The 25,673-nt window shown below is 41.3% G+C and overlaps 1 protein-coding gene across 10 annotated transcripts in view; it reads right to left on the bottom strand.

The window, feature by feature from the left end:
* PITPNM3 (PITPNM family member 3) overlaps positions 1 to 25,673 on the bottom strand; it is a 357,499-nt gene that overhangs the window by 75,277 nt on the left and 256,549 nt on the right. For all 10 annotated transcript variants that reach the window (XM_039507588.1, XM_039507587.1, XM_039507586.1 and 7 more), the window contains 2 exons: positions 17,198 to 17,274; positions 15,689 to 15,924 (listed from right to left, as the gene is read on the bottom strand). In XM_039507588.1, coding sequence (XP_039363522.1) covers positions 15,689 to 15,924; positions 17,198 to 17,274 — 313 coding nt within the window. The remainder of the gene's footprint in view (positions 1 to 15,688; positions 15,925 to 17,197; positions 17,275 to 25,673) is intronic.

Below are 25,673 nucleotides of genomic sequence, written 5' to 3'. Positions count from 1 at the left end.
GGGGGTGCAAAATCTATCACATTGGGGGGAAAAATCAAACACCTCCTTTATTTGGTTGAAAGAGGAAAGAGAAATGTCTTGAAACTAATGTGAGTTAGTAATTTGAAGTTATTAACGCACACCATGGATCGTGGCATTCAACCTTGTACTTCACTGAGCTACAATCACTGTAATCATTGGATTTGTGGCTTTTTTGAATGTATACCTCCTGCTGGATGCAGTTTGCATTGTGCCTATAGTTTGGGTCGCCCTTCTAACAGGGAGGATAACTCAGGGCACTGGACTCCTAGAGAAAAGAGTTCACATTAAACGCTAATGTGCTTGAGGGCAGAGCACTCATTAGAGAACCTCAAAGTGCTTTTAAAAATATAAATCAAACCTGAGGGTTTATTTTTAGGACCCATCATTGTAGCATGTAAGTGCTGCACAAGTAAATTACCTCTGCAGAGTGAACTCCATGGTGGACTTCATAGAATATTGGGCTCTTCTCTCTCTTTTTTAATCATTCCAGTTATGGTGGGGAATCTTTATTAAAGAATGGAGCCTGCAGCTAGCTTAAAATGGCTACATGCTAGATCACTCTAATCTGTTCTTCTCTGGAGCTCTCCCAACCAAGAAAGCTCTCTCTCTCTGCTTCTCATATGGTTTGTCCTGAGTTTTATTAATGGCACTGTCTCACAGGACTGCAGCCATATTTGCAGGGCACGGAGAGAGCTGCAAAGCGTGGCTCCTGCCATGCAATTGACACTCTGAAAGCCAGTCCCTGCTTTTCAGAGTGCATTTCTAACCTTTCAATTTAGTGTTCACCATATGAGTAAAGTGGTGTGTCTAATTTTGGCTTTCCAGATAAATTACACGGGTTGAGGCATCATCTTAAAATTCCCCTGACCAGTAAAGCATTTCCTGCCCTGTAGGGAAAATTCCATTGTATAACGCCAGGTTCCTTTCGAGGCCTTCTAGAATTCCAAGATTTCATGCTTGGTCTGTTAGCAATAAGCGATGCAGAAGGCAGCAGACAGAATTTCAGGAAAGAGATCTTTACTGAACATGAACAGAGGCCATTATCACATGCTGGGAGGCCTGGGTTTGGCCGGTTGTAGCCTGCGCTTGGCCACCAGCTCACATTCCTGAGCTCCATCTGTCACACCTAACTAGGTCCATCCTGAAACCTGACCTCCTTTTTCCAGTCCCACTCATCATACCACAATAGGTCCCAGGACAGAAGTACAAATATGCTTCTCAACTTGCCAAGGCCCAATGTGGATGCAACATGTGACAAAGACCCAAAATAAGGGGCACAAAAAACTGAGTCATGCAGGAAACCTAGGATGCTGTGGCATCCATTGCTTTAGTTTAAATGACTCTTTCTGTAGCCTCAGTTTCATGATTCTTTACTTCTGATGTAAATAATTTTCAGTAATAAAAATGAAGGGACATCAAATGTGCATGGAACACTGATAACTTTGGGAGTTAAAATGGGTATCATCCCTTGCAATGGGGCACAGTGGAAAGGTAGGATTATGAAGTGCTCTCAGGAAATAACTCCTGAGTTTTAGACAAACAAAGGGAAAACTAAATCTGTTGTTTCTACAACTGAGCATCCATGTGCAACAGATGATCAGCAGGCAGACTAATTTCTGAAAAAGAAAGATACTGAAGGCCAAATCTGGCTGCTAATACAGCACTGATCATTCAATTGATATGGACTTTGGTCTCAGCAATGGCATTACCAATACCATGCATAGGGATGTCCAAAATACATATAGTTTTCCCCAGCTGACTGATCTTAAATGAGTGTTAGGACCATAATGCAGCTAGTTGAATTACTGCAAAGTAATCCATAATCCATCTCAGTTACCATTTACATACAGATGTGTTTTATGAGAATCATCCTAGTTGATGTGATTAATTTGAGAGTGTTGTCAAGCTTAAAAAGAACAATAGTATTGTCAGTATTAGGCCTAAAACTTCCGGAAGCTTCACAAAGCGAGCCTTGTAGAATTAGCTTTAAGAAGCAAGCTTTGCAAAAGGAAACAGACTTGTGGTCAAAACGCTCTGCTACCAGTTACCACATTATGCTAAATCCCGTGAAGTGAGAGAAGATGTACCCCCACCCCCGGGCACAGCTTGTCTAGCCCACATTGACCATTATTTAGAACATTTGGCTATTAGACAAACCAGTCGAGACAATGGGCTATATGGACATAAGTGATCTCCTTGTGCATAACTTATCAAACTAAAATGACAACTGGCTACAAGAAAATAAGTAAGCATGAATTATTCAGCCAAAGCGACAACTCTAATCACATTAAAGATTTGGCCTAACCGGATTGGTTGACCTGCTTCAAAACACAGCGGGCAGATAAGAATAAATGTGTAGAGCCTCAGGTGGGTGTGTGCACGTCTTAGTCTAGGATGTGGTTCTCCTTGACCGTCTGACCCACACCCCCTAAACCGAGGAAACCTGAATCACACGACTATCTGTATCTGGCCAGTGCAAAGAGCGGTCAATTAAAGGGTAACGTATTCTCGGCAGGGTGAGGTTTTAAAGTAAAATAGTCTAGTTGCATGCAGTGTAAAGTAATGGAGTAAAGAAGTCCGGGTTGCGTGAGCTGATTTGATCTCTAGTTGTACTGACACTACAGTATTAAAAACGGTGGTGTCGGAATAACTTGATCTCAGGTTATATCAATGCTGCAGTATTAAAAATAGTAGTAAGTACCTGATGTATAATATTACTTGTACTTGTGGTAGTCTTCCTTATTCAATGCTGGTCTTTACGTTTTCTTTTCCTATTCTGTCTGTGTTGCGTTTATAGCCATAAGTCATTAAAACTCTTTCTTGAGAAATAATCAGTAGTTTTAATTTCTTTATGCGGACACCACTTAACCTCATTACATCTGTGTTGGGTGGTGGGAAGTAGTGATCACCCAGGGCACCTTTGGGACCCTGATACATGCCTCCTCCTTCCATTAATCTCCACAGTTGAATGGCTTTATATGGTCAGCACAAAACACGGAATGCCCATTTGACATCAAGTTGTCAGGTAGTCTGTTAGTTTGAAGACAAATGTGCTTTAGTTAAAGAGGCAATACAACAGATTGATTCAATACAATCAGGAGCTAATGGAGCAAGAAACACCAGGGGCTAAAAGAACCACCTGCCTTTACAATGCAGTGAATGCCTTCAGCCAGTATCATACCTCTGCACATTATAACGACACAGAAACAACTAAATAATCTACAGATGGAATTCCATCTAAATAGCTTCCAGTAGCAATGGTATGGTAAGGTTACCAAGTCAGACACTCAAAAGCCAGCAAGGGTGAGGGGTGCTTGTACAATCTTAATTCTTCCCCCTTTGTTTGTATACATGATGATACCATTGATAATGATACATGCAAAGAAAAATCAGAGTGGCTACGATGTACAAGTCCTTTAACGGCTTGAAAGCAACAACTAGTTTATTTCCAAATATCAGAAAAGCTGCAACTTCCAAGGTATCAATAAGGGAAGAACAGTTCCCATTAAGATATTTAATCCAATACTTTTCTATTCTGTAAAGGCTAACTGCTTTTTCGAGTCCTGGATTAGGTAAAAGGACTATCACCGACAAAACTAACAGAAAATGGAGAAAAATGAAACAGAGGAGAGGTATGGGAATATTGATGGTGGACCTGTTCTTGAGCTATGGATTACCGTTAGGTATTCCTTGGTATTTAGCCATCATAAACATCTTAAAGGAGAAATGTGTTGTCAATGCAAGAGAGTGGTTTGCATCTTTCATTGTAAGGAAAGCCGCCAAATAACTCGGTTTTGGGATGACATGAGATTTGTGATCTTAACTGTGCCAAGGAACCTTTTTTTTTTTTTTAATACTATTTTATGGAATAAGTTCCTTTTGGCTTTTCAGCACCAGGATGATTAATCCTTCTATAACTTGCGCTCATTCTTCTGCAAATTTGGGGGTGGGGAGAAAACAATATGAGATCATAGCAGAAATAAAAAGGGACAATAGAATCTGCCTTCAAATCTACTAAAGAAATTTGGCAAGATGAGTGGATATATCTAAAGAATGCAAGATTCATTTTTACAAGGGATTCATTGAAACAATTCCATTAGTCAATTACTTTGGTATACACCGCATCTACAACACTGTGGATTGCTTTGTAACTTATAAGTAAAGTTTTACACATCTCTGCTAAATGGATGTATATAGCAGTATATTATGAATATCTGTACTGGACAACTTACATTTAAATCAACCGGCTTGCATTTTATTATTAGAAAAGCTAATTTTTGAAAATTAGTCATATCTTACTATTTCAGGTAGTTATATGGTCCCTGTTACCACAGTATCTGAGCAACTTGCCATATTTAAAGTATTTATCCTCACAACCCCTTGTGAGGTAGGATGTGCTATTATCCCCATTGTACAGATGGGGAACTGAGGCATAAAGAAGAGAGACTAAATAGCTTGCCCAAGGTCAAACGGCAGCCTGTGGCAGAGGAGTGAATTGAAGATGGGTCCCTCCCAGTCTCAGACTAGTGCCCTAAGCACTGGGCCTCATTCCTCTCCAGTAGCGATTGCCATATTAACTCAGACATTATTGTTCAGAACAATGAGGCATAAATTAAAGCAGAAACCATTTTCACTTGTCTTTGTGCATTTTATGCAGTATTGTGTTTATACAGATTGAAGGGCTTGTCTCCAGGGCCTGCAGTTCAGACTATTAGGGCGTGAACTGCAGCATGCTATGCTGTAACTCCCCCATGTGGATACTGCTAGTGTGAACTAAAAGGCAGCTAGCTCGCACTAACCACAAACTAGGTACCTTTTAGCTCGCACCAGCAACATCCATGCAAGGGAGTTAGAAAACACAGCACCCTAGCGTGCAGACTGCAGGGCCATGTAGATATAACATTACAGTTTAGTAGAAAAAGGCTACGATCAGCTTTTTCATCTGTTTTAGTCTCATGAATACAGCATGCTCGGAAAAAAACACTGTTTTTACCCTTTGGTGAAAGAAACAACTGAGAGCAGAAGATCTAGGTGCTTTCTATCAGATTCCATTCAATTTCACGTTCGCTGTGGAGATTTTACAGAACCAAATGGAGCCTAACATGGTTACATGTATGGATGTCCTGTCTTTTCAATATATGCACAACAATGTTCCATCAGCCAGAACCCAAGTCCTTTGAGAGTCCATTAGGAAGCAGCAAAGATCGCATCTGGCTGGTTAGCTGCTCAGGAATGCTGGCTTAGAAGAGACACTTAAGGGTGCCATAAAAGGTATTCTCAATCACCAGGCCTTATCATTCTATAGCACCTCTTTTTCTAGGGGCTTTTTTCAGTGCTACAGAATTCCACTCTGTACATTAGTAAAAGGTATGCTTTAATCCAGATTCTGGGGAAAATTCTATGGGCGGTTGGAATAGATGATCATAGTGGTTCCCCTCTGGCCTTAGTCTATGAATATACAAATCTAACGTTTGGGCCAGAAGCTGTGCTTTGCAAAGACCACCAATAAGTGCTGAAAGATGCATGAACGAATGGTATCATGAATGTTTTATAGAGTCCGATTCACCACGGTCCTTGTTCAGTCGTTTGCACCTGTACAAAGAGAGTATGGAATGCTAGCTACCCAATAGGGTAGTATTTTTACACCCACTTTGCACTGGTGTAAACAACACACACAAGATGCAGCACAAATAAGAATCAGCCCCCATAGTGCTTAAGTATCTATGGACTAGAATTGTCCCTGGAGGCTCAGCCTTGAATAGGGTTGCCAACGTTCTGATTGCAGAAAACTGAACACCCTTGCCCTGCCCCTGTCCCACCCCTTCTCTCCCCCACCCTTACTCACTCTCACCAAGCTGGGGCAAGGGGTTGGGGTGTGGAAGGGGGTGAGGACTCTGACTGGGATTGTGGGCTCTGGGGATGAGGGGTGCAGGACGGTGCTCCGGGCTAGGGGTGGGGCCTGAGAGGTTCAGAATGTGGGAGGGGGCTTTGTGCTTGGCTTGGGATTCAGTAGGGGGTGTGGGGTGCAGGCCTTGGGAGGGAGTTTGGGTGAGGAGGGGGCTCAGGGCTGGGGCAGCAGGGTGTTGGGGTGCTGGAGGTGGTGAGGGCCCCAGCTGGGGGTACGGGCTATGGGGTGGGATGAGGAGTTTGGGGTACAGGAGAGGGCTCCAGGCTGGGGCTGAGAGGTTCAGGGTGCAGGAGGGGGTGCGTGCTCTGGGCAGCACTTACCTTCAGCAGCCCCCGGAAGCGGTCAGTATGTCCCTGCGTCCCCTAGGTGGCCAGGTGGCTCTGCGCAGTGCCTCCGCCCGCAGGCGCTGCCCCCACTGTTCCCATTGGCCCTGGTTCCTGGCCAATGAGAGCTGTGGAGCCAACACTCAGTTGGGGACAGCGTGCAGAACCTCCCTGGCTGCCCCTGCACCTAGGGCCGGATGGACATGCCAGCTGCTTCTGGGGAGCCACAGGGAGCCTGCCTTAACCAACTGGACTTTTTACAGCCCGCTCAGCAGTACTGACTGGAGCCACCAAGGTTCCTTTTTGTGACTGGGTGTTCTGCCCGAAAACTGGATGCCTGGCAATCCTAGCCTTGAACAGTGGGCGGAGTACAAGTGCTTTAAACCAGGGGCAGCTCGGGGGAGGAATGATGACTCAATCTTACTCTGCATCGTGAAAGGGCTCCATTTTCTATATTCCTCATGAATCGGAGGATTCCAGTTATTCTGTTTCTCCCTCCTTTCGCCACCCACTTGCTCACAGGAGGGAGAAACTGAAGAGTAGGGACTGCTTCATAACAGATCTAATACAGTAAAGAATGCATGGCCAGGACAGACAAGGCCACAGTCCAGCCCTATCTCTACAAGGCCACAAAGACTGGGGGAAAGCACTCAATATAGGAAAATAGTACGAATTTGCAAGCGGTGAGGCAATGCATAGGGATCAGTTTGCAGCAGTTTGGTCGAAATGAGAATATACTTTACTTACACTGTTAAATTTTAATACTCACTCCTATCAGACCAATAAGACTGAAGCATGTCAGGTGTCACATAATTCAGGCTTCAGAAATGGATTGCTATTGTTGATAGCGCCGCACTTAAAATAAAAATGTTGACTATGAGAAGATGTGTTGTTATAAGTGTGTTAATCCCAGGCTAAGAGAGAAACAAGGTGGGTGAGGTAGTATCTTTTATTGGATTGACTTCTGTTGGTGAGAGAGACAAGCTTTCCATCTTACACAGAGTGTCTTCTTTCGAATATGAGAGGAAGCATTTGAATGAGAGATTAGAATGCGAAAGCAAGACAGAATGAAATATACAGCACTACCAACCTTCCGTTTGCTTCCCTTCATCTAAACTTATTCCATCATGGTTTAGTATCTTCAAGAACATAAGAACAAGCCATTTTTTCCCATCCAACACTGACAACTTTTATTAATTCAGATACTTTGGTGTCTGTATCCATCTGTTGCCTCTTGTCTTATACTTAGACTGTAAGCTCCTTGTAGAGGAGAGAGTCTTGTAAAAACCTTCCTCAGCATTATTGAGTACAATTAAAATTAATTTTAGTGGAATCTCTCTACTGTGGTAACATTCTGTTAGGATTCTGGTTTTCAACAGGGAAGGTTTTTACAAAGTAAGAACATAGCTCAATATCAAAGAGATACTGGCATACACTATCCACTTCAACCAGAAAAGTATATATGCTTCCATTTAGAGTTTGTTGAAAATTTCTAGGTGGAACAGTTTTCTCCTGGAAAAAAATCTGTTTTTGTCAAAATTGAAATATATTGTGGGAATGTATCGATTCTGGTAGAATTTTCAAGGGAGAAGTGTCAAAGGGAAACATTTTGCTTTGATAGGTTTGAAACATTCCATTCTGTCTTACATTTATAATTATTATTTTATACTATATGGTAATGTTTGGACATTATCAAAACAAAACATTGTGATGTTTCTGAATCAGCAATTTTGGGAGCTTCTGTTCCACAAGAAATTTTGCCTTTTCATTCCGATTCAGAGTGAAAACCAGTTTCTACATATCAGAATTTCCCCTGGGATGGAAATTCACTTTCCAACCAGCTCTCGTTCCCATTGTATCTTTTCCAAGGAACAGTGGGAGTCTCATGATCTGCGTATAACACCACAGGACAGTTCTACATAGTGGGTTGCTAGCTAGTCACCAGCATTCTTTTCAAACAAAGGTCTGTAGGTATTAATGCCATGATCAGGCACAGAGCATGCCCTTAGCTTTGCGCGCACAAGCAGTCACACTGATTTCAAGCATAGCTGTATGCAGAAAGCTAATCATATGTCTCTACCTTTAAAGGTTAATTAAAGTCAGTAACCTGAGGAAGACTAACAAGCAGACCAAGGGATCCCATACCTGAGGAACACCTCTCAAGAGGGGGAGGGGATTGTGTTTTTCTCTGTTGTGCTTGGGCTTGTTCTGTGTTCTTTTTTTGTGTGTGTGCTCTTTTTTCTCAGAGAGGCCAGACAGATCTCTTATAGTTCCTGGAGTATGAGTATTGGATTAGTAGGTTGATTAGTTAAAAGAGTTAAAAAGTTTTGTTAGTTTTTTTATGTTTTGTTTTTTTGTGTGTTTGTTTATTTTGATTAATTCTTTTTTTTGTGAGGGAGGAGAGGAGGAGGAGGAGAGGAGGAGAGACCCTGTATTTTATTTTCTAAGTTAGACCCTTTATTTTACAGAGAGGTAATACAGAGAGTTTTCTTCTTTTTTCTTTTTCTTCTTTTCTTTTTTTTTTTGATTGATTTCTTTTTTTTTTGGATTTTCAGGGGAAGGAGGTGGTGAAACTTTTTGATTTTTTTGTTTTGATCAAGGAGTTTTCTCCCAAGATCAAAGGACAGGGGGAGGGGGGGGAAGGGAGAGGGGAATCCTCTTCCTTGATTGTTTGATTTTGAAAATTTGAATTCAGGTACTCTCTAGGAGGAGGAGGAGGAGGGAGGGAAATTATATTTTTTGTTGTGTTGAGATTCAAGGTGTTTGGTTCTGTGTTGAAGTTTTTTGGGGGGGAGGGGGTGTGTCACACTTAAAAACTGACTGTGTGGAACCAGAGGACAGAAACTAAACTAGGATTTAGTTTTAGAGAGGTCAGTCCAGGTCCCCATCTTGGAACCCAACAGCTCCAAGTGGGGGAGAAGACCTATGACAATATGCTTGTGTGTTTTTGCAGGATGGAAGCTTAAACCTGGATTTACAGGTGGTTCAATTAGATAACAGCTACTCCTCATTTAGAGACGACAGATTTTCAAAGACACAAATGACAACTTGGCATCCAACTCCTATTGGCTCTCCCTTTATTCTTAAAATGACACCGGCACAAGTCTTTAATACCAATCTAGCCCCTATATACAGAATTCCATTTTCATCCACAATATATTAATTGTTGCCCAGAATGATTCTCCTCCCTATATCTTCCACAACAGAGCAGTCTCAAAATTATTACTTTAAGTTCATTAAAAATAAAATTTACATTTCAAGCACAGGTTCCAATATGTGATCAGCTGAATAAATAAAGAACAGTTCTGGCAAGCTAAATATCTCTGTTTTCAATACAAGTCGACTATAAAAAATGCAACTTCATCCCTTTGCTCATTTATAGTATTTATGATATAAACTACTGTGACACTGATTATCTTGTATGGATAGAAAATGGTCCATCCGTTATGTTGGTTGCGGACTCAGAGCATGGCAATAATCAGAAACAAACTCTAAAAGGAGATATTTAAATAATGACATTTCGCCTTTTTACAGTCTAATGCCCATTGAAGTCAGTTGGAGTTTTTCTACTGACTGCAAAGGGGCGTTGGATCAGTCCCTTAGTTGCTAAAGGTTGGCAGGTAAGTTTCTGGACTTTGGGATCCCCTTGATACAACTGCACAAGTGTCAAGGATTCAGGCAGGGCAGCACAAGAGCTTAAATTGTTACAAGACATTCAGCAGCACTGGCTTTGTGGCTATGAATGATGATGTCCCCTGGTGGCTAGCTAACATATGGGTAAGAGACCAAATACCAGCAGCTACTAAAAGAAATCTCCTGTGACATAAGTGGCAGTAGTCAGTGTTTTGAAGGTTAAAGAATCAGGATTCTAGTATCGACTTGCTGGTATCTGTAAGTTACATAGAAACGGCATCTGTCTACAACAGGTGAATCATTACATCATACGCCTTTTTAAAATAGCCTTATTCTTAGGTTTGGCCAATCTGTGCTTTGCCAAAGAGGGCTTTCTGCCACTCTTACTACTCTCTGATTCTGAGGTCGGCCTCCACCGTAAGTTAGAGCAAACTCAGGAGTGACTCAGGTCCCAAGGGGCTCAGCCAGCACTGGGTTGCCACCTGCCCAAATTTTCCCAGGATCATCCCGTTATTGAGGTAACTGTCCCAGGAAATCTGTAAGGCTGCTCAGTGCACACTGCCAGCTGTCCAGTTGCATGGGCTCAGGATCATCCTGGATGTTCCATTTTTTTATACCCCAGAAGTGGCAACTTATACCAACTGTATTTCACCCAGAGATTCCCCCTTTACAGGGGACTTTCCCAGCTGGCCTGCTACATTGGGTTTCTAGCCATTGTGTCTGCAGAGTGACACAAAAGGAAAGTAGCAGAATAGAAATTGGGCCCCTGGGTTGCACCTCTGATTTAATAGTATGGGTGGGGTATTTCCTATACTATCTACTTCCCCTCTGCCCTCTACAGATACTGGATTAACCTATTACCGAAAAGGCCAGGTTCCCCACCCTCTATTTGCATTCCTTTTGTCTTGCATCAAACACAAATTTCCTTTCCTTAAAGGGAACAGACCATGGTTCCCAGAGTTTACAGTCAAATTGGCCTAGAAAATACTGTTTACTGCATACAAAAAGCTATGAGCACAGAAGAGCTCAAGACTAAGGAAAAAGCTAATTATTTACTTGAAAAGTTTCTGTCATTTAATAAATGAATTCCAGTGCTGCAAAAATAATGAGTAAAAAAAAAGGGCAATTAGGGAAGTGGATATGTTTTGACATGAGTCCCAGGACAATAATTGCAAAGTGATTTTGTGGATGAAACCAAAGAAAAGCCATATCATTTATTTCTGAATTCATTTCACCCGACCATGAGAAAACAGTGAAGAGGTTGTTAAAGGTTTTAATTAAACCCATTAGTGAACATTCTATATTTACACAGCTAGCCTCCTTTTTGGAATACTGCCTGGTCTAATGTCACAGGCAAATAGAAATACATTAATAGAACTGAGGAGAAAGTAATCAATTACCATTACAATGATAGGAGAGCCAACCTTACTAAACTCAATGGCAATTTTTCTACCAGATGCTAAGGAGGCAGGATTGGCCCCCTTTGCCTTAGTTTGCTTAGTGTGGGCGTGTCACGTGGGAGGATGGTTTTGTCCCGGGCCGGCTCTATTGTTTTTGCCGCCTCAAGCAGCACGCCGAATTGCCGCCATGGACGGCAGGGGCAGCCCGTGTGCCATTAGGGCGGCACACGCGTTTCTGCGATGGCGGCAATTTGGCGGCAGCTTCTGTCTTCAGGCGGAAGACAGAAGCTGCGCCGCCGTGGGCAGCTGAACGTAGAAGCTGCCGCCGAATTGCCACCGCCGCGGAAACCACGCGTGCTGCCCTAATGGCACACGGACTGTCCCCGCGGCGGCAATTCAGCGCGCTGCTTGGGGACCAAAAACACACAGACTGCCGCCCCTTGCAGATTGCTGCCCCAAGCCCCTGCATGGAATGCTGGTGCCTGGAGCCAGCCCTGGTTTTGGCAGAGAGGGAAAGGAAAATCAGATCTGTTACTTGGTTGCTATTAGGCCCCCAGTCCTACAAGGGGACTGTTACTCCTTCACCGAGTCCCATTAACTTCCCTTTACAGAATCAGGGCCTAAGGTTAGGAGCCGAAGTCCACTGAAGTTGCTTTATGTCACTATTAATCAATTTTGTGGGGGAATGAGGCACAGAGAGATGAACTGACTTGGTCAAGGCCCTACAGGGAGTCTGTGGCAGATCCAGGAATTGAACCCAGATCATCTGATCCCAGGCCAGTGCCTTAACTACAAAGGCCAGCTCTCCTCTCTATAAGGAGCTGCTGGATGTCATCTCTCACATCACACAGCATTGTTGAACGGAACACGAATCTGGAATTGTTACTACTACAACGATGATAAATGCTTAAGTTAATAGTCATGATAAACTAATTCTAGGGGAAGACATTTTTATATGAGCACACAGAATGGGCACTTTAGGATGTGGCCATTTTTAATGTCTAGTTAGCAGCTTCAAGTTATGAAGATTGGTTTTTGCTTTAAGAGTGCAGTAAATATTAAACTAAGCCTGTCTCTGAGGTGTAATTGCTGACTATCATCTCACTGAAAGTTGCATTTAATTTTTCATGGTGACTTGTTTTTCTTCTGAAATATTATGCATGTGTTTTATAGCACAATGATTTTCACTGCACAGAAGAATTCCCACCAGAAATCTCAGAAAGCTACTGGCTTTAACGACAATATGATCTGATAGATTGTACAAACCAGGCATAATATATTGCCCTGCAGAAAGATGGGCAGGAACTAAACTATCTTGTGAAAGATTCTTTTTAAAAAAAATACAAACTAATGTTTTATTTCAGTCACTTTATAAACTGAAAGCCCTGTCATTGCTAACTATACAAAGCAATGTGGCTCTCCTTTAGAACAGTGCCTCAGACTGGACCTAGCAGCTAGAAATGTAAGGGAGGAACAAATTGGTCTCTGCTTTACACCCAATCTTTAAAATGGACACTACTTTATGTCATGCAGTGTCCACAAACGATTTGGGTTTGTGCATAGTTTACATTGACAGATGACTGTGTGGCATACTTCCAAGGATGGACTTGAGCTAAAAATTAACTATTTTTAAGACCTGAGTTTCCTAATCTATGTTACTAACAACATTTGGTTAACAAAACTGATTTTTAAAAGAACAAAATTGCTTTTCTCTACTGGGGCTTTGTTTATCTTTTGTGTTTTTCTCAACATAAACAACAAAAAAAGAACCTCAAAGTAGCTAGATACACCAGTGAAACTGGTTAGTCTGTCTATCCATCCATCATTCCCTGGAGCAGAGATAACCTAATTCCTAAGGGCTGCTTTAATCTTCTCTAGTTGCAGCAATCATACTAGCCTCTCCTCGACATGCCCATTCCCCTTATCACCTCCAACACGCCCCCCTACGCAGAGGGCAGAATGAACAGATGGCCAGGCAGCACAACAGCCACCCATGAGACCAAGATTCCAGCCCACATGTTCTTGCATAGCAAAGCCATTTTAACGTGTTTGGAATGGAGTTTTGCAAAGCAGTCAGGCATTCCCACTGGTGAAAAAAATAAACCAGCTCAAGATTCCAGCATGCTGTGCTCATGTCCACAATATTTGAATACCATAATGCTGTGTCAATGGAAGCTTTGCTACCTTGTTGTTGCTGTTTAGTCCATTCTAGTTCAATGAATTCATGGGAGCTATGGGCCGTATCCAGTATCCATTCAAATCAGTGGGAGTCTTTTGCTATTATTCTCAACAAGTGCTGGATTAGGCTTTACATGCATTCCATTAACTAAAAATAGACTAGGAAAGAACATCCTTCATTTCAGCACACTAAATTTCTTTCATAACAAGGAAATAATCCACTGAAAAAGTCTAAGCCTTCCTGGGCTGTGGTATTTCCATCACACCACTCCATCAGGACTGCACCCAAACAAGGAAGAAGTAGAGGTCAAAAGCAAATGTTTGTTCTATAAACAATTAAGTGACTTTATAATCTATTCCCATGATACTCAAAGGTTAACTTTATTGGTCTAAGAGGTGAGCTTCATATTCATAATCAGGCACCAGAAACTACTTACTGCAGATTCATAGCTCTATAGACCAAGAATTGATCAACATGAGAAGCACCCTCTCTAATATAAATACAGGCCCCAAGCACCATATTCATTTATATCCTCTAGCAAGAGCATCTGTTAAGAAAGAAAAATCCATCAGACCCAATGTATCTCTCATGCTACCAAATCCTCCTTTGTAAGGCCAGTACCTTCATCCTCCAAAGTCAATAGGTGTTTGAAAAAGCATCTTAATAGCTCATTCAAACCCTTGCTTTATCTTGCAGTCGCTTAAGTTAATTATGATAAATGAATGCTGAACTGCAAAACACTATAGGCATTTTGAGGTTACATTAACTGCCATTAGCAGGTGAATAGACACTATAATGCCTTTGTGTTTTAGTTACGTTACAGAGTTAAAAAAAGTTCAGATTTAAATTCTTCCCCAGCAACAAGGCTGATCACAAGCCACTAAACGTGTTGAAGGCTATTTCCTTCCTGCTTTTCCAGTGCTAAGGAGAGTTCGTCAAAGCTAATCATAATTACTGTTTTAACTCCTCAGAATTTTCTTTCCACTTTATTCCTAAACCAATTTAAGCAATAAACCATCTTAGTTGTTTAAACAATGAAAATTATCTACCAAATTCTTCTATAGTGTTCAGCACTGCAGCATCTAAACAACAAGCATGCGAGGTTAGATTTGTCAATGCCAGTTGGGACACTGGCACGCAGATCTGGCAGTCATAGCTTTTAAAGCAAGAAAAACAGTGACTGCGGATTATTCACAGTAGTTGTCCGATATTAGAGAAAAGGAACATCAATGCTCATCAAGCCTGTTTTCTTCCCCACTTATGGGATGCGGGAGTTTATTTTTGAAAGCAATTTGTACATCTTAAATTTCTTTTAAGTGTCAAAGGATGTATGGGTAACATTATGTTTCTCAACATAGATGCCAGGTAAACATTTTTTTACTGATATTATTGACCATAAGGTATGTTTTCGAAACAAAGGGATTTAGGAGCACAATACCTGTTAAAAGTCAATGGTATTTGTGCACCTTAATTGCCTACATGATTTCAAAAATCTCCCATGCCTACCCTGATAGATATTACAGCTAAAGAGCAGTTACATGGACTTGGAGTCACTTTTTGAGCCTCCTTAAGCAATGACTTCAGGATTGGGCTCTGTGGGTCTGAAATGGCTCATGATGTAATCCACACTCAAGTCTAAACACAGCAAGCAATAATCCATTGTCCACATCATAGCTACTAGTCACATGGTATGAGATGAATCCCAATTTATATCCCCAGGAGCTGAATAACTATTGAGGGTGGGAGCTAGGGACACATCAGTCATTGGAATTAACTTGCCAACCCAATGTAAGATGGATGTGGGAAGCCAAGGGGTGAGGAGACAACGTATGTGAGGGTGTGCCTAATGGTACCTGTACATCACAGCCCACGTACTAGGGCCAAGGACCTAACCAACTTCTTGAGCCAGCAGTATGCCCCCTTCCCATGGGAGCCACAGTATTTCGGCACCAATGGAAAGCCTAGCACAAAGTTGCAGTTACCATTGAGTGCTGAATGGGAAGGCAGAGTCACCTTATAACCCTCTTTTCTACTGCCGCATCCATCCAGAAAAGGACAGGACCATGTCCTTACTAATTAAATGGGCAAGAGGGTAAGGGGGACTTGCATTATCCCATGCCTGGCCAATGAAAGCACTATAACCATATAAAAAAGCTTGTGAATAGCATAGACCTTGGAGGGCCACACTTTACAAAGCTGTGCCTTAGAATGAAAATGAACTTACTTGGAAACAAGAGAGAAAGCCTCCAGACAGATGGCTGGGCAGTGGACAAGCCTGATTAAGATGTGGCCCAGCGCAGCAGGGAAATGGGCTCGGGTCACCTTCTCAAACACGGAACTGAAGGTGTTGATGTCAGCCATCTTGCAGTTCTGGTCCCCTCCTCCTGTATCTAAGATGTTGCCCCCATGTAGGACAAGAATAAGGACGTGAGTTTTACAGTTCCTGTGCTGAGCTCCTTCCTGAAGAAAAGAAATAGTCATTTGAATAGGCTTTTGTTAGAACAGGCTTTGCGAGAGCAATGTTGGTGCACTTGGTGTCAACCTCCATAGACAATTAGTGATGTATTTTCAGGCTCGGAGTGATCTTTTGTATATTTTACTTTGGAAAAAAATCAATTTCATTCAAGTATCTCCGAGTTAGATACAGCACACTACACTCTAGCGTAGAAGCTTTTATGCCTGAGGCTTAGATGTAGAAGTCAGATCCAAAGAAGATTATGAATGGTTTTATGCACAACAAATGCTATTGGCAGTATATCCAGATGGGAAGATGTCCAAAATCTTGAGGCAGCCTAAATGTCTAGTATCAGGAGCTAAACTAATCTCATTTTGTTGGATTTGTCAGAAAGGTTTAAACTGAAATCCTCACATTTTCTAGAGAAGAAAAATAATTCTGGGTCAACACCACTCTATGTCAGCAGGGGTTAGAATGCAGCATTTCTCAACCTTTTTAGGTCGGGGACCTCTTGTTCAAAGTCAAAAACATTCATGACACACTTCCATTTACTGGAAAGGAATGAAAAACATATCAGTGAAACAGTGATAGACCTATATGTTGACGTATCTGCTTTGAGAAGTTGACAGAGAATGCTTTACCTTAGAACATAAGAACAGCCATGCTGGGTCAGACCAAAGGTCCATCTAGCCCAGTATCCTCTCTTCCGACAGTGGCCAGTGCCAGGTGTCAGTGGAACAACTGACTTCAATGAGCTTTGGGTCAGGCTGGGTAAGAGTGGTGAAGTTTGCGCTACTGATGCCTGTACTGTAACTACTGTGTGGACAGATAGACCCTGGCTACCTAAAAACTTCTAGAGAGAGTTGTTCATTTGCTCAGTTTCTGTTCTTTCTTCTAGAAACCAAATTTATGTTCTATTACTGCTACGTATACTTTTATTAAATTTGCATTTCAACATAGGTCTTTACATTGTGGCACTAAATGGACTTGGTAATCTCTTTTTGGAAAATGTGTCTGTTTTTCAGCCAAGCTTACAGTTGGTATGACAACACCCATTTTTTCATGTTCTCTGTGTATATATATTCTCCTACTGTTAATGAACGTATAAAGTGTAACAAATAAATAAAATAGCTGTAACAGAATACAGTTCTCAGGAACATTCAGATAAAAGTATTGATGTAACTGGGTTAGTTAGACTTTTGTAATCAACACTTATTTCTGCATCTAGTCTTCAGATTCAGGAAATCAACAAAGCTATATTGCAGGAAAGCATCTCACCTCATTGTCCTCATGTATTTCAATGCTGCCTTGTGCAGGGAATCTTTGTTTTCTCAAAGAGGCTCTATATAATTCACCTGCAAGGGAGAAAAATAAAAAACGTAGCACTTTAGCATTTGGCTATCTGATTGTCTAAAGAGATCTGTAGAGATGAGTCACTAAGGGCTTGTCTACAAGTTAATTACAAGTTAATTCAGATTTAAAGTGCAATAGCTATTCCTGAATAGCTCCATGTGTAGACAAGATATTTAGTCTGGTTTTAAATTTGAAACAATTCTGTTGGGAATCCTGTTATTAACCAGAAGCCTGGACTAGATGTCTTACAGTTCCACATCCAACAGAATCTTTCATTCCCACAATAATTCCTAAATAAGAGCTTTTAGAACAGCCAATCTTGATTTAAAAATGTTCAATGATGTAGAATCCTCCATGACCCTTGGTAAGTTGTTCTAATGGTTCATTACTCTCACTATTAAAAATGTACACTTTATTTTCCGTTTGAATTCGTCTAGCTTTAATTTCTAGCCATTGGATTGTTATACTTTTCTCTGCTAGACTGAAGAGCCCATTGGACCTCCTGTTTGACCTTGGGCAAGTCACGTAATCTTTCCGTGCCTCAGTTTCCCATGTAATATTACTGCCTTTCTCCCACCTTGTATGTCTCATCAATTCAGCTTGTAAGCTTCATAGGGCAGGGACTGTCTCTTATTGTGCTTTTCTATAGCACCTAGCCCAATAGGGCCCTGAATTCTGTTGGAGAACTACATAGACCCTACTGTGTTGGAAACAATAATAATGGGAAGCCTCTCCACTGGCTTCAGATGAGGGCCATAGTGCCATTAACGTCAACAAGCACAGATTATTGATAGCAACCATGCCATATTTTATAGAAGATAGTTTCTCTCATGTCTTGTTTAACCTACAGGGGTAAAAGACAATTATTTATACTAAAAGCACTGTCACATTTGTGACCAAAGGGGTTGAGGTCTGGATACAGCATCCCTGGAATATTTGTTCCCCTAATTTGCATAAATATACAGCTTTAACACTCACTACGTAACAGAAGAGCAGTGAATCCAGTTATAGTCTAGTCTCAGAGTTAGATGTAAAAAAAATCCAATCACAAAGGGAAAACCAACAATTTAATGTACTTTTTGACATGGACACACATTATATAAATGTATCTGAATGTGATTAGGAGCCTAGAGGTTTAATAATAGATAGTTATCTAAATGCTTATTCACCATCCAATTTATTTAAAAAAGTGAAATTGAAGAGTTTTCTGGTTTGTTTTCAATGTAAATCTACATGCTTCAGGGCATACACCAATCACTAACTTGCGGTGGTCAGGAAGAAACTTCCCTTGTTGCAAGTTATTCCATAAATGTCCATTACTGGATTTCTTGTAGTTTCCTCTATATACTTTCTGCTTTCAAGGACAGAGAACACTAGATGGACCATTGGTGTAATCTTACACGACAACACTTTTGTTCATACATTCCACAAGTGACAGACCAGTAAGTAAGTTGCATTATGCAATATATCCTCCATCCATGCCTTAATGACCATGTCTGCTGCTGTGCTGAAATTATTATTGAAATGGTGCTTGAAATTATTATTAAAATGGTGCTTTTACAGCAAAGTTGCACTATTTCTGTTCTCAGACATTAAGGGACAAAACTTGTAAATCTCCATGATCAAAACAGATTCTCAGACAATGTAAATTCGCAGTATTAGATGGGTCTCCTGGAATCATCCTGTCATCCATCTCTACTGCAGGTAGATTATGACCTTGGTATGGGTAAATCTAAATTTAATCCTCATTTTTTCCCCTCCGTAATGGAGAGAATCCTTGCTGATCATGTGCAAATCATTTTCTTTCTTAGCTTAATAAAACCCTTCAGGTTAGGGAACAGATCTCAGAAGCTACATTAACAGACTGTGTGCTTTAATCAAATGAATTGAAAGTACAAAAGTCTATAGAAATGGGGTTTTCTACATATGATTGACTCAACCGAAATTAAAATCTGCCCAACTTTCCATTTTTAGAGGAGCCCCAAATGCATGTTCTAAAAGGAAAGGAACCTATCTATTTTGGTGGCCAGGCAAGCAGGACACAAATCTGCAGACGCCCTATGGTTTCACATCATGGATTGGAGAAACTGTTTGCACTGTTCCCATTGCTAAGGAAAGTCTGAACATTTAGGGGTGGGGGGAGACAACCAGATTGTAAGGCCTTGCTGAGGAAGAGGAAAAAAAATCTCACACTGCTCAGAGCATCAAGAAATGTCTTTCCATCTAGCAACCACAATGGAAGGAGGAAAAGGAGAGAAAAAAAGACAGACAAATATATACCAAGGGCCTCAATGACTATTGCATTCATCCTCTCCTCCTGAAGGGCCCACGGCTGGCTCCATCACAAACAGGTTGCCTGGGTAGCAATATATTAAGGATGGAAGAACATTTGTGACAGTGATGATAGGTGGACACGAATGGGTCTCTACTGGTAAGCCTAGGGGAAACAAACCCCTCAAGCCCACGTGAAAAGAGAGTGTCTCACATTAAGAATTCCTTCCCCATGAGCAAACCCAGTAAGGATAAATGGAGTATCACATTGTCCATTTTGGGGGCTGCTTTTCTGCACTATTCTTAAAAGCGTTTAAAAGTAGAGCTGCCAAGGTGCACTCTGGTCTCCACACACAGTGTTCAGCACCTTTTCTCTAGCTGTGTGTGTTGGTTACCTAGGAAACGGCTGTAGGATGGGATTTGATTAGCTCTGTTGTCAGCTTGATTGTCACATTTATACCTGGGGCCAACCACTTGCTGACATTAAGGGACACTCCACCCTACTGTGGTTTATGGCAGTTAGGAGACATCGGCATCAGAAGTGATCAGTCAAGCTTTGTGAAGAAAAGATCCACCTGTTCCGATCCTGTCCCCCTGCACACACACAGTGGAATCTCAGATCTCCCCCCCCACACACCTTGTGAGCTTGGGATAAAACTGCAGAGAGCAACCAGCCAGAGACTGTAGCAAAGCAGGGACCTTCAGACACTCTGAACTCTTTCCGTAGTTCTGACTAGATTTTCTCTGCCCTGTGCTGACTGCCTGTTTGCTCCAACGGAAAGAAGGAAAAGAAACCGCACCCATTTCTTAAAGTACTTTGGAGAGCAAATAATTAAAGTTATCTTGACTCACTGTTGTCTCCACTTGGTGAATTCTACTGACTGTTTGACCCAACATTAATATACTGGGATGTACTATATTGGTTTCTATTGCAGGGCAGGCAGTTCTCCTAAAAGCATCCAGGGATTATCATACCCTAAAAGTCCACTTTATTTCCATATTTGCTACTATGTTCTTAGAGCTTCCAACAAAGGGAGCTTCTGAAGTTATTAAAACAGCACATTAACTTTACCTAACACAAAATTTTGTCGAAAGCCATTTAAAAGCAGCTAGAGGACAGAAACTAAGGTCGGATAGTATTCTGTGTAGGATTTAAAGAGCTTGTAAGGTGGGGTCCCTTTTTCATTAGCAAAGAGTGAAGCTGAATGCAGGTCAAGTTGAACAAATGGTGTGAATAACAGTCCCTTCAGGGAACATGGACCCACTCACTTCACTGATCATGATACGCTGATCCACTCCACTGATCATGATACATCTTCCCTATTTTAATATAAACATTACTAACAAATAATTGATGCCCAGACCCCCACCCTATGTCCCTTCAGCCAGAGTCTGCCAGCACAGTCAAGTTGGGGTCTCATCATTATCACAGACTCAGGAGGTTACGGAGTCTTTGAGGCAGTTCAATCTCTTCAAGCGGCAGTCACATCGGGGAGGGGGACCTATTTCTGTCTCTGAACCTAGAAAATGATCTGATACAGCCCCTTCTCCTGCCTCCTCACACTTTTCCAGCAACAGATTTTCACCTGACTTGAAGACTCCAAACAGTGAAAAATGAATTTAACCTTCAAGACCTGACACCTTAATAAGTAGAGTTTGCTATTTGTCTAGTGACTCTGTAGAACCAACCAGGCATTGAACTAAGGGTGAAAAATCCATTTCCTTTGGTATATGCCTGAACATAAGCTACAGAGAACTCTGGTACAAGAACAGAGACGTTCTGCTTTATCTCCTAAACCTGTTCATTTCCTCCTACAGTCTACTCCTCTCATGACCCTTGCTTCGATTACGCGAACTCTCCTTTCTCTCCAGCATTACCCAAGATGGTTGTTCCAAATCTTGCAAACCACTAAAGCCTCCCATGTGCTGAAAGGGAACTTTGATTTGAGAGTATTAGAAGCCCCAGATCAGTCACAACGCATGATGGGAGGGGACATTAATGATTTCACCACAGGGCTCTGCAGCTCTTCCCTCCTCCCTTATTAGAAGCAGAATGAAGAAGAGGTAAGTTATTTTTAAGATCAGAGACATTGTAAATTATAGCAGACTTGTGATTAAAAAGGCCATGTTACAATACAATCAAAGCATAATAAAGTTAAAAGACCATTTGGCTCTGGCATAGCATCTTTCATTTCAGGTTCTCAAGTGACTTTATAAACTAATTAAGCACCACAACACCCAAGCAAGAGAGGATTACTTCAGTTCGAGGTGTGAGTACTCAGCATCCCTGGGGGGGGAAAAAAAACCCCCACACAAGCAGCTAACTATGTTACCTTCTTTTTCTTGTAGAGGAAGGCTGTTAAATCCTGGGACAGCAGAAATGTACAATCTCTAGTCTCTAACATTTTCTCATCTGTCTCAGAGGGAAAGGAGACCATGAAACCCTTTTGAAAGTCAGTGACAGAAAATGTGCACTTTCTAACATCACACATAGCACCGTGTTGCAGCCCCACCTGTTCTGCGGGGATTTGCTGCTTTGAAAGGGGAGCAGTGCTTCCTTCCTGTAAAAGTGGTAGAAGTTAAGGATATTATTGAGAAAGTAACAAACCCAGTCACTGTTTAAGGTAGGTTCTCATTTTCTGCTGCTGCTATGGGTTTCTGGTGGTTGTTCTAATGTTTCTGGAGAGTTTTAAAAGAGTATGAAAGCAAATGGGGAAGGTAGCTTGCCAGTTCTAAACAGCCAACATTTCCTCTGTTCTCTCTCAGCATGATGAGACAGGATGAGTGCATCACATAATACTACAGGCACAAGGCTTGCTTTCATGTGTATATAAAAGCAAGAGCATACATAACACTCATAGAATGCTCTTGTGAACTGGCATTGGACTAGAAACTAGAACGCCAATAAAGGACTGAAATAATTAATTGTAGGTCTCACCTTCACCCAGAAGTAGCACAAATTATCTGTGTCCCTTGCCGGAACCACACATGGGTCTCTGCATTCTTTATACCTATCTGTAGGACAGAACAACACTAATCCATTTCCAGATTATGCCATTGCCATGCTGAGTGGCCACAGGAAATCAAAGACATTTATTCTCTGTATCTCAGTTTCTTTATATGTAAAAATGGGGTAATTATGCTTTCCTTCTTCATAGGATTGTCGGGTTTAGCCAATTAATGTTTGTACAAAAAAACCTGGCAATCATGAAACATCCAGCACACTTAGAACATAAGAACAGCCATACTGGGTCAGACCAAAGGTCCCAGTATCCTGTTTTTCGACAGTGGCCAATGCCAGGTGTCCCAGAGGGAAGGAACAAAACAGGTAATCATCAAGCAATCCATCCCCTGTCATCCATTCCCAGGACTAGCTGCTCGAAGAAGCAGTCATTTAAGGTGTCAAGAAACTTTATCTCTGCATCCTGACTGGGTACATATTCACCTCAGGACAATATGGGGATAGTTGAAATCCCCCATTATTACTGAGTTTTTTATTTTAATAGCCTCTCTAATCTGAAGGGGAAAAAAAATCAATTATTCATTCAGCTCTAGTTTTAGCAGATAAATATTTCACATTTTGCTACCCAAACAAGTAAATAAACTCCTCTGAATCCACACATACCTACAGAAAAGTATAGAAAGAAGGGGTTTAAAAACTTGGCTCATCGGAAGGGACCTTTTCTTCCTGGGTTCTGAACGAGCAACAGATCTCAGGACCACCCAGGCTTTATTGTACAGGCTAAATTATGGAGGCTTACATAATTGGAGGCCTTCTTTGTCATGATGGCAATACAACACAATAGTACTATTGAAGAGTTACAGCTCTGTGGGAGAGAGGATTGTACAGCATGACCTACTAGAGAAAATGCCAGAGAAATTTCATTAGCCATTGAAATGAAGCTGATTACGGGGAAATTGTGTGTTTTATTATTTACTGAAAGCGTTTTAATGAGGTAAAATAATAACAAGGCTTAGCAGGACTGAACCTCTCTGATGAGATATCAACGTTTTACAGATTTTTTCTGGCAGTCTTTATTTATACCATCATTATAGCAATTTATGCTAATTACATCATTATGTAAATTACAGTAACAAAAAAGATAATCAGATCCCATACAGAGGTAGAAACCAATGGACTGTAATGGCTTACATTACAACAGCAAGTGATGGGGGAAGGTTAGAGATGAGATTACATTGACAATGATTATTTTTTTTAATTTAAACCTGAAAATGAACTAGCCACAGACTGCCCTAGGTCTCTCAAATCTTGGAACAAGCAGAGAAGTCACAGGGATGGGAGAAGATCCTGAATACTAGATTTTCAAGAAATCTCAGCTCCTATTTTTACATCTATAAGAGTGGCCAGATTTTCAAGAGATCAGTAGCTAGCAGTTACCAATGTGACCCTTCAGCACCTGACGTGCATGGAACATGCTGAGCTCTTTTGAAAACCTGGCTATGGATTTTGGTGCCTAAATGGGAGCTGTGCTCTTGAAAATCTGGCCCCAGCTATGGGTGCTGAGCCTTTTGAAAAATCTGATCCACTCACCTGGCCCAGTGCCCAGTGAAATCAACAGAAAGCCTCCCATTGACTTCAGCAGGTGTTGGATCAGACCCTACTTCATACTAATGAGACACTTTGTCCTCCAATCTCTACACTAGCTTCCCATAGAATATCTAATCAAGTTCAAAATCTCTGTCCTCATCTTCAAGGCGCACCCAAGATATCTAAAAGACGACCTGAAGCACCGGGATGAGGGCCATGGTCAAGAACTCCAGGCACAATGGAACTTTCTAACATAAAACTCATTTGTACAGGAGACAAAGCTTTCTAGGGGTCGGGTCTGAGAGTGTGGAATCAACTCCCAGAGCAAGAAAAGACCATCACAAGCCTCAGTACCTTCTGCCTTCTTCAATCTACCTTCTCTAACAAATATATAGCAGCCTGGACATTTATAAAAACAAGTCCTACCAAAACAAAACATTACACCATGCACAAAATACTCTTCCTGCAGAGTATGAAAATGAGCACAAGCCTCACAAGAGATGTTAGTCATGTCACTTAATGCACTAATGGAAGAGGCTCAGATACAATGGAGATGAGGGTTATATATAAGAATCTATATAGAATAACGATAGAGAAAGGATGGTCCAGTGGTTAGGGCACTAGCTTCGGACACCTGGGTTCAAGTTCCCACTCTACCACAGACCCCCTGAGAGACTGGACAAGTCACTTAGTGTCTCTGTGCTTCAGTTCCCCATGTGTAAAACGGGTATGTTAGCACTGCCTCACCTCACTGGGACGTTGTGAGAATAAATACATAATAAGATTGTGAGGCTCTCAGATGCTATGCCTTGTGCAGGCCGCATCAGTACTTCAAAACCCATTGTGAATCACTGAATTCTGTAAATCAGCAAAGAAGAGAACAAGTAATAAAAAGAGCAAAAATAAACGCAATATAAAAATGTACCTGGTCACTTATTTTGTGAACTGTAGATCAATAAATATTTCTAATAATTCCCCATTATTTTTCAGGATTACCCGACAGGGCATTGACTAGTACCCACTAGACTGCGTCTCACTACAGCACTAGCTTTGGAATCTTTGCTGAGGAGCTCGGAAAGAGCTGACATTTTTATGCATATTATGAAGTATGTGGGATTAATGAGTTTACAACATCTAGGTCAGAAGCAATTTAACAAGTGGAAATATCTTGTTTTTTTAAAGCTCACATTTCAAACAAAGATTTCAGACCATCTATACAGTTCAAAGCCTTGACATGTTATGCCTCCTGTACTCATCTCACTGACAGAAACCTGTTCTCCGCTTCACCACTCACACATGAAGTTCATGTGTGAACTTAATATATACCAAATAAAATTAAATGTTAAAAAATTTATTATTCAGTAAAGCATGACCAGGTTATCTTGTATTCCCTTTGCTTCAATCTGAACCTCTAAAAGCAGTAAGTGAGTAGTATTACTGAACTACATTCAATGACCAGCAGAGAATTTGGTCCATTGTATCAAAATCCAGGTGCAATCACTATTAGCCAAGTCCACAGAGGTAAGAGGAGATATACAAGCACGCTTGGAGCCTGTGTCATCACGAGTGTTTTTTCTACCA

This window comes from Mauremys reevesii, linkage group 20 (genome assembly GCF_016161935.1).
Source record: "Mauremys reevesii isolate NIE-2019 linkage group 20, ASM1616193v1, whole genome shotgun sequence".
Lineage (NCBI taxonomy): Eukaryota > Metazoa > Chordata > Testudines > Geoemydidae > Mauremys > Mauremys reevesii.
This window is presented reverse-complemented; position numbering and strand designations above follow the sequence as displayed.